The 9,316-nt window shown below is 33.0% G+C and overlaps 2 protein-coding genes across 2 annotated transcripts; both read right to left on the reverse strand.

The window, feature by feature from the left end:
* Positions 1-500: 500 nt before the first annotated feature.
* LOC139875897 (uncharacterized) lies at positions 501-2,018 on the reverse strand. The gene is made up of 3 exons (XM_071863193.1): positions 1,601-2,018; positions 875-1,086; positions 501-797 (listed from the first exon to the last, which is right to left on the reverse strand). Exons 1-3 carry the CDS (start codon positions 2,016-2,018, stop codon positions 501-503), a joined length of 927 nt encoding a protein of 308 aa, XP_071719294.1.
* Positions 2,019-8,369: 6,351 nt separating this feature from the next.
* Positions 8,370-8,939, reverse strand: LOC139875898 (dirigent protein 7-like). Its single transcript, XM_071863194.1, has one exon. The coding sequence runs from the start codon at positions 8,937-8,939 to the stop codon at positions 8,370-8,372; it is 570 nt and encodes a 189-aa protein (XP_071719295.1).
* Between the last annotated feature and the right edge of the window lie 377 nt (positions 8,940-9,316).

The following is a 9,316-nucleotide window of genomic DNA, read 5'->3' on the forward strand; positions in this document are numbered from 1 at the left end:
TTTATAATCGATATGAACGGGACATTTCACTTACCGTTATTAATCAAACACCTTGCGCTTGAAACCGAGAATGTATTATTGGAGTCTACCGTCCAGACCCAACTATCACGGTCTTGTGAAATAGATAACTGAGATAGTAAGGAAATAAGTTCATTCAATTGGGATTGTTCAATCCCACATCTGGGTGGTCGACGCCAATTCTAGATCCAACCCAATTGAGAAGCTCGATCAATAACCAAAGAATGTTTGTTGTTATCAAGAGCCATCAACCTTGGAAACCTGTTGGCCAAAGTCATGTCATCAACCCATGGATCCAAACAGAATTTGGCAAGCCTACCATCGCCCACTCGGATGCGTAACCAGTTAGATATCAGAGAATAAGATTCGTGAATCTGATCAATGCACTTAACAATGTCACACCACACTCCGGGAATAGAAGCATGGAGCATATTAGATCCATCTTTTAGACCGTGAATGATTTTAATGATATCGACCCATGACTAATTGCAATTCAAAACAAATCTCCACCTCCATTTATACAATAGCGCAAGGTTAAGAGAAGAAAGACTAGCAACGCCGAGCCCTCTTTTCTCCAAAGGATTAAGAATAAGACGCCACTTAACCCAGTAAATCTTTTTTTCGTTATCATTGCCACCCCAAAAGAAAGAAGCACGCAAAGACTCAAGTTTCTTGATGACGTTAGCTGGGGCTTTAAACATAGAAAAATAATAAGTTCCCATCGCTCCCAATACTGACTTGATTAAAGTGAGCCTACCACCTATAGAGAGCATATTTTCCTTCCAAAAGGAGAGACGTTTTTTAGTCTTTCCGATAATGGGAGTCCAATTACTAAACGTTTCATATTATAACCAACCGGAAGCCCCAAGTGATAAAACGAAGGAGACGACGCAAAGAAACCTAAAGAAGAAGATAGAGTATCAACTTCACTTTGATGCACCCCTACGCCATAAAGTAATGACTTTTGAGGATTTATCTTAAGATTAGAAACTGCAAAAAAACAGTCTAAGATGGTAATAAGATTCGTGGCATTGGATGCACACCATTCTCCCATAAACATTACATCATCTGCATACATAGAAAGCGAAAAATTATGATGGTTATTAATAGAACCAATCGGAATTGGGTAGTACAAGGCTACATTAGTGGCATCATGGATTGCAGCTTGTATGCCCTCCATTCCAATAATAATAAAAAAGGCGATAAAGGATCCCTTTGATGTAATCCGCACCCAATCAAAAAATTCAGATGAAGGCCTTCCGTTAAGCAATAAAGAAGCTTTCGAGGAAGATTAGAAAGCCCGAATCCATGAAATCCATCTATTTTGAAACCCCATATATTGCATCATAGACCAAATATAATCCCAATGGATGGAATCAAACACTTTGTCAAAATCAACCTTGAAAAGCATCACCTTTTTCTTTCTTTTCTTGCACTAGTTTACCACTTCATTTATCAATAAAGCACCATCTAGAATTTGTAATAATTTTTTATTGGATCGCAATCAGGCTAATCGGCCTAAAATCCTGAACATGAATGGGGTTCTCTTTTTTCGGAATCAAAGAGAAAAAAGATTAATTACATCCTTTAGGATTAGAACATGAGTCGAGAAAGTGGCGAACAAGCATGTAAATATCCTCTATCAAAATATCCCAAAAGTGTTTCACGAATTTAAAAGAAAACCCATCAGGCCCGGGGGATTTGTTGCTCCCACAAGACCAAACTGCATTTTTAATCTCCTCATCTGACGCTTCCATACATATCTTTAAAGAATTTGACTGAGAAAGCATACGAATATGTGAACTTGGAGTAGCAATGTAATCATTATCGATATGCAAAAACTTGTGAACAAAGAAGTTGAAAAAAACTTCTTTAACGTGAGGAGGAGTAGTGATCCAATCCCCATTATGCATAACACCCGTAATTTGAACTTTTTTCCGCTTTCTATTTAACGACGTGTGAAAAAATGAAGAATTTTCATCACCTAAACTATGCACCATTCTTCTAAGTTTTTGAGTTGTACAATCTACTTCCTTTTTTTCTATGATACTCAAATCTTTTAAAATAGTAGCTCACTCGGTAATCAGACTGTTTGGTTGCCCGTTTTTGGTTAGATGCGTATCGATGAACTCCAGCCGTTCTAACATATTTTTCTTAGCCGCTTCAGACTTAATCTTATGATATTTGTGCCATGATTTTAGAACTTCTTTCACATGCTTTAGTTTATCTTTAAACCGGATTTGAGGATTGGAATTCCATGCGATAGAATTATCATTCCAATTATTAGCAACAGCTTCGCCAAAACCTTCATCATCGAACCAGGAGTAAAACAACTTGAACTGGATAGGACCATAGTCTAACATTTCGCTCTTGAGAATAATATGACAATGATCAGACCACAAATTTGAAAGAATCGTACCTGTGACAGAAGGCCACAAATCTAAAATTCCGTTAGTCACCAAGAATCTATCAAGTAACGATCTCTGGGTGAACGACTTATTAGCCCTTGTGAATGCTCTGCCACCGAAGGGAACATCAACAAGATGTGAAGATATTATGAAATCATTGAACTCATCAGCCTCGGATTGTATAAATTGAACATCATATCTTTCGTGCGCGTACCAAACTTCATTAAAGTCGCCAAAGATAATGAAATTTTCGAAGTTTGTATCCATGAAGGAGCGAATATACATCCATAATTGACGTTTGAGAACCCTAGATTGTGGAGCATAAACATTTAGCAAAAAAAAGGTGTAGTCTGACCCGAGAAAAAACCTTCAAAGTTGAGAAGATTTGAGAAAGAGATAACCCTACAGCTAGAAGAAGCTCGGATCCCATACCGTAACAATTCCCCCTGAACGACCAGAAGCACTTGAGGCAGCCACTTGAAAGTGAAAGTTACCCCACATTTCTTTTATCGCAAAGTGATCCAACTGCACGACCTTCGTTTCTTGAATACCTAAAATTTTAATAGCATACTCCGAGCAAAGACGCTTAACCCATTTTTGTTTAAACATTACTGACATCCCTCCCCAAAGATTTAATGACATAAGATTCATTAAATCATATTGAAAAGCTTATGTGGGGACAGGGGCGGACTTATTTGGGGGCAGGGTAGGGCGCCCGCGCCCAGTGAATTTTCAGTTTTCAATGTAAAAACTTTGGATTTTTCGACTTTGCCCCCGGTGAAATTTTTTTTTTGCCCCAAAACCTACATATTTTGCTCAAAAACCTTCAAATTTTGCCCACAAACCTTCAAATTTTACTCCAAAACCTCCATAATTTGTCTAAAAATCTCAAATTTTTGCCCCAAAACCTCCATATTTTGCCCAAAAATATTGCTACGGTTTTTTTTTGCCCCCAGTGAAAAAAATCCTGGATCCGCCACTGTCACGAAGAAAAGATAAATTTGTTGATAGAAATTGTGGTTCTAGTGTTAATTATGAAGGATATCTGCTGGTAGTGTAAGCAAGAGGTGTCGATTGCTGATGTAGGTAGAGTGGAAAACAGAAGCAGATTGTGGCATCTTGATAATTATCTGTTCTAGCAATTGAGATCAATGGAAACAGGTGCTGGCAAATTGATACCTATCCATTTCAGCCAATGAGATCCCGTCACATGCCGATCCACGTTAAGGGGACAGATCGAAAGGTGCTTAATTCAAAGACGAAAACTAAAAAAAAATCGCAAGAACACAAAATGAATGAGGTGTCAGTGTGCTGCTACAGTGTTTAAATAGGTTTTTTTATGGATGGGTATATATATATATATATATATATATATATATATATATATATATATATATATATATATATATATATATATATATATATATATATATAGTGGTAGGATCAAGAGGGAAGTAACCATTCGGGGGGAGCGGGGGGAAGCAAAATTTTTTTTTTTTTTTCGTTTTTTGAAAAAAATTTGTTCACGAACATTATAGATTGGATAAAAATATGAACATTTAATAAAGACACTTTGTGATAAATGTTTTTATTTTGGCGGGAAAATGCTAGAAGAAGTAATATATAACAATTATCGTGTTTTTCGAGCGTATTTTGAGGTTTTAGATATTAGAGTTTGAATATTAGGGTTTAGATATTATGGTTTATAGGGTTTAGATATTAGGGTTTAGAAATTTAGGGTTTAGGGTTTAGATTTAGGGTTTAGATTTAGGATTTAGATTGAGTTTTTAACACGAACGGTTTAGAGTTTAGGGCTTAGGGTTTAGGGTTTAGGGTTTGGTGTTTTGGGTTTATGAAAACACTAAACCCTAAACCCTAAACTCTAAATCGGGCTAAATTTTATTTCACAAAACATGAAGAAAAAAAAAACGTTAACATTCTTCACGAACAATATTATCTTGAATGTTATTTTTGTCGATCGTTTTCCCGCCAAAATAATAACATTCATCACGAAGCGTCTTTTCTAAATGTTCATATTTTCATCCAATCTATAATGTTCGTGAACAAAGTTTTTTCAAAAAATGAAATCTTGTTTTTTTTGCTTCCCCCCGCTTCCCCTCGATTGGTTACTTTCCCATTGATCCTGCCCCTATATAATATATATATATATATATATATATATATATATATATATATATATATATATATATATATATATATATATATATATAGTCATAATCAAGAGGGAACCACTTTTTTGGGGGAAAGGGGAAGCAAATATTTTTTTTTCGTTTTTTGAAAAAACTTTGTTCACGAACATTATAGATTAGATGAAAATATGAAATTTAAAAAAGACACTTCGTGATGAATGTCATTATTTTGGCGGGAAAACGCTTGAAGAAAAAAATAAAAACATTCAATGCATTGAATGTTTTGCTGCTAAGTTTATTTGCATCGTTTTGTTTTCATCTTATGTGAAGTGTTTTTTTCGAATTTAGCCCGATTTAGGGTTTAGGGTTTAGAGATTTTAGGTTTACTCCGTAAACCCTCAACCCAAAACCCTAAACCCTAAACTCTAAACCGTTCGTGTTAAAATATTCAATCTAAACCCAAATTTTAAACCCTTAACCCTAATTTCTAAACTCAAAACCCTAATAGCTAAACCATAATTTTTAACCCCCTAATTTCTAAACCCTAATTTCTAACCGCTTAAAAAAAACTCAGAATCAAAATATTCAATGCATTGAATGTTTTTATTTTTTTCGAGCGTTTTACCGCCAAAATAATAACATTCATCACAAAGTGTCTTTAATAAATATTCATATTTTCATGTGATCTTGATGCCTGAAAAAAAATTCGAAAAAAATGAAAAAAAATTACTTCCCCCCAAAAAAGTGCTTCCCTCTTGATTATTTCTCTCTCTCTCTCTCTCTCTCTCTCTCTCTCGCTCTCTCTCTCTCTCTATATATATATATATATATATATATATATATATATATATATATATATATATATATATATATATATATATATATATAGTGGTTGGATCAAGGGGGAAGTAACTAATCGGGGGGAAGCAAAAAAAATATTTTTTTTTCGTTTTTTGAAAAAACTTTGTTCACGAACATTATTTATTGGATGAAAATATGAACATTTAGTAGAGACACTTTGTGATAAATGTTTTTATTTTGGCGGGAAAACACTCGAAGAAGTAATATATAACAATTATCGTGTTTTTCGAGCGTATGTTGAGATTTTAGATGTTAGGGTTTAGATATTAGGATTTAGATATTAGGGTTTATAGGGTTTAGATATTAGGATTTAGATATTAGGTTTAAAAATTTAGGGTTTAGATTTAGGGTTTAGATTTAGGATTTAGATTGAGTTTTTAGCACGAACGGTTTAGAGTTTAGGGTTTAGGGTTTAGGGTTTAGGGTTTGGTGTTTTGGGTTTATGGAATAAACCCAAAACACCAAACCCTAAACCCCAAAACCTAAACTCTAAATCGAGCTAAATTTTTACTTCACAAAACATGAAGAAAAAAAAACGTTCACATTCTTCACGAACAATATTATCTTGAATGTTATTTTTGTCGATCGTTTTCCGGCCCGCTTAAATAATAACATTCATCACAAAGTGTCTCTTCTAAATGTTCATATTTCTATGTGATCTTGATGCCGGAAAAAAAAATTCCAAAAAAAATGAAAAAAAAAAATTTGCTTCCCCCCCGCTTCCCCCCGATTGGTTAATTCCCATATATATATATATATATATATATATATATATATATATATATATATATATATATATATATATATATATATATATATATATATATATATATATATATATATATATATATAGTGGTAGGATCAAGAGGGAAGTAACCATTCGGGGGGAAGCAAAAACTTTTTTTTTCGTTTTTTGAAAAAACTTTGTTCACGAACATTATAGATGAGATGAAAATATGAACATTTAGTAGAGACACTTTTTGATAACTGTTTTTATTTTGGCGGGAAAACGCTCGAAGAAGTAATATATAACAATTATCGTGTTTTTCGAGCGTATTTTGAGGTTTTAGCTATTGGGGTTTAGATATTAGGGTTTATAGGGTTTAGATATTAGGGTTTAGAAATTTAGGGTTTAGGGTTTAGATTTAGGATTTAGATTGAGTTTTTAACACGAACGGTTTAGAGTTTAGGGTTTAGGGTTTAGGGTTTAGGGTTTGGTGTTTTGGGTTTATGGAATAAACCCAAAACACCAAACCCTAAACCCTAAACTCTAAATCGGGCTAAATTTTACTTCACAAAACATGAAGAAAAAAAAAACGTTCATATTCTTCACGAACAATATTATCTTGAATGTTATTTTTGTCGATCGTTTTCCCGCCTAAATAATAACATTCATCACGAGGTGTCTCTTCTAAATGTTCATATTTTCGTGTGATCTTGATGCCGGAAAAAAAAAATTCAAAAAAAACGAATTTTTTATTTTTTTTGCTTCCCCCCGCTTCCCCCCGATTGGCTACTTCCCCATTGATCCTGCCCCTATATTATATATATATATATATATATATATATATATATATATATATATATATATATATATATATATATATATATATATATATATATATATATATATATATATATATATATATATATAGGGGCAGGATCAATGGGGAAGTAACCAATAGGGGGAAGCGGGGGGAAGCAAAAAAAAAAATTCGTTTTTTTGGAATTTTTTTTTCCGGCATCAAGATCACACAAAAATATGAACATTTAGAAGAGACACTTCGTGATGAATGTCATTATTTAGGCGGGAAAACGATCGACAAAAATAACATTCAAGATAATATTGTTCGTGAAGAATATGAACGTCTTTTTTTCATATTTTGTGAAGTAAAATTTAGCCCGATTTAGAGTTTAGGGTTTAGGGTTTAGGGTTTGGTGTTTTGGGTTTATTAAAACACCAAACCCTAAACCCTAAACCCTAAACTCTAAACCGTTCGTGTTAAAAACTCAATCTAAATCCTAAATCTAAACCCTAAATCTAAACCCTAAACCCTAAATTTCAAAACCCTAACATCTAAACCCTATAAACCCTAATATCTAAACCCCAATAGCTAAAACCTCAACATATGCTCGAAAAACACGATAATTGTTATATATTACTTCTTCGTGCGTTTTCCCGCCAAAATAAAAACATTTATCACAAAGTGTCTCTACTAAATGTTCATATTTTCATCTCATCTATAATGTTCGTGAACAAAGTTTTTTCAAAAAACGAAAAAAAAAAAAAATTCGTTTCCCCCCGCTTCCCCCCGAATGGTTACTTCTCTCTTGATCCTACCCATATATATATATATATATATATATATATATATATATATATATATTTGATGAAAATTATATGAATGCATTCGGCTTTAAAATATATTCGTCTTTAAAATTATATGAATAAAAAAATTATTTAAAGCGAAAGTTGTATAAGATTGACTTAAAAAGTCAAGGGAAAGTATTTGAACCGAAAAGTATAATCGAAAAAAAATTGTATTTACCCGTCTTTAAATACACCTTGCAGTAGTTGTTACTTCTAGAGCAATACTATTTTTTCAAAATATTACATGTAATTAACCATTTATGTTTAATCATATAATCTGACGTTTATGTAACTTTGGTAGGTATGAAACTTTCCCTATAATGAACGTAATAAAACACTGAAATTACATTACATATTACATATTTCTTCATATAGAACAAGAAAAACAACTTATTTAATTTAATTCAATCGTAAAACGCCACAATCCGTACACATAACATAAAATTATTCTACAATTCGATCATAAAATGCTACAAATCATACGTAAAACAAAAACATTTGTCAATCCAAATTGACGAAGTTAACCAACCACGCATATCAAACCGTCTATTCTTTAGTGTCTCAATAATGGAGGACATAAAAATCCATTTCTAAGATCCCGTAGAGATTCGGAATGAACTTATATGTTTGCATGATTGCATAACCACTTGAAAATCGAAAAACCCCAGACCCACCCACAATCGGAATTTCATTTTTTGGGTACACGACTTGGTTTCTCCCTAATAAACTCAAACTACTACCATTGTATTCCCCACCAGTAAACTCGAAACTCAAAGCCATAACTATAGAGAAATTCTCTTGGCTGGATGCCACGTGCATCCCTTGAGCTCTTCCCACAATCTTGGATTTAACTCCCGGGTCGACGGTTAAAGCATCGTCTAACACCGACACAGAACCAAAGTAAGTATTTGTGGTGTTGTCAAGCGCCTTAACTACCGTCACCTTCGTGGGATGATCACCACCGGTTACGTCATGCCAGTACAAGTGAATGTGTGTTAGCTTCTCTTTTTTTAAATGAAGTGATTTTTGTGATAAACTTGTTGCGAATTGTTTAGATTCTCCTTCAGTGAGAAATGAGAATAGGAAAATGGTAAGAATGATGTAAATTTGTTTTTGGAGAATTTGAGCCATGGTGTGTGATAAAGAGAATATGATATGTTGATGAGATGTTGGCCCGGGCTCTTCTTATTAATAGTACTTAAAATGCATGGACTCTAGAAACTAAATAAACTATAGTCAATCTTATTTATTCATAATTTAGGAATTAATGACGATTACTCTAATCATTTAAATTTAACATCCACTAAAAACTGCATAGTTTAGAAAAAGTATTGTTATTAACATGCCGGCTAATCAAATTTTATTAACAAACATGAAAGATTGACTATTATTTTGGGACAGTTAAAAAAGTAAATATGTACAACTAATTTGGGTTGGTGGGATTATAAAATTACATTGCAAACTTACTTATAGATTTGAGTATGATCACAAGTGGAAAAGGAAATATG

This window comes from Rutidosis leptorrhynchoides, chromosome 11 (assembly GCF_046630445.1).
Source record: "Rutidosis leptorrhynchoides isolate AG116_Rl617_1_P2 chromosome 11, CSIRO_AGI_Rlap_v1, whole genome shotgun sequence".
In the NCBI taxonomy this organism is placed as follows: domain Eukaryota; kingdom Viridiplantae; phylum Streptophyta; class Magnoliopsida; order Asterales; family Asteraceae; genus Rutidosis; species Rutidosis leptorrhynchoides.

Bases quoted from the DNA above. Each gene is read 5' to 3' on its own strand.
- LOC139875897 (XM_071863193.1), bottom strand. From the start codon at position 2,018: ATGGTGCATAGTTTAGGTGATGAAAATTCTTCATTTTTTCACACGTCG. The intron at 1,087-1,600 runs GTAATTAATCTT...CTATGTATGCAG, and splicing joins ATGTTCTAATCCTAAAGGAT to ATGATGTAATGTTTATGGGA. The intron at 798-874 runs GTTGGTTATAAT...TCCTTTTGGAAG, and splicing joins TTTATCACTTGGGGCTTCCG to GAAAATATGCTCTCTATAGG.
- LOC139875898 (XM_071863194.1), bottom strand. From the start codon at position 8,939: ATGGCTCAAATTCTCCAAAAACAAATTTACATCATTCTTACCATTTTC.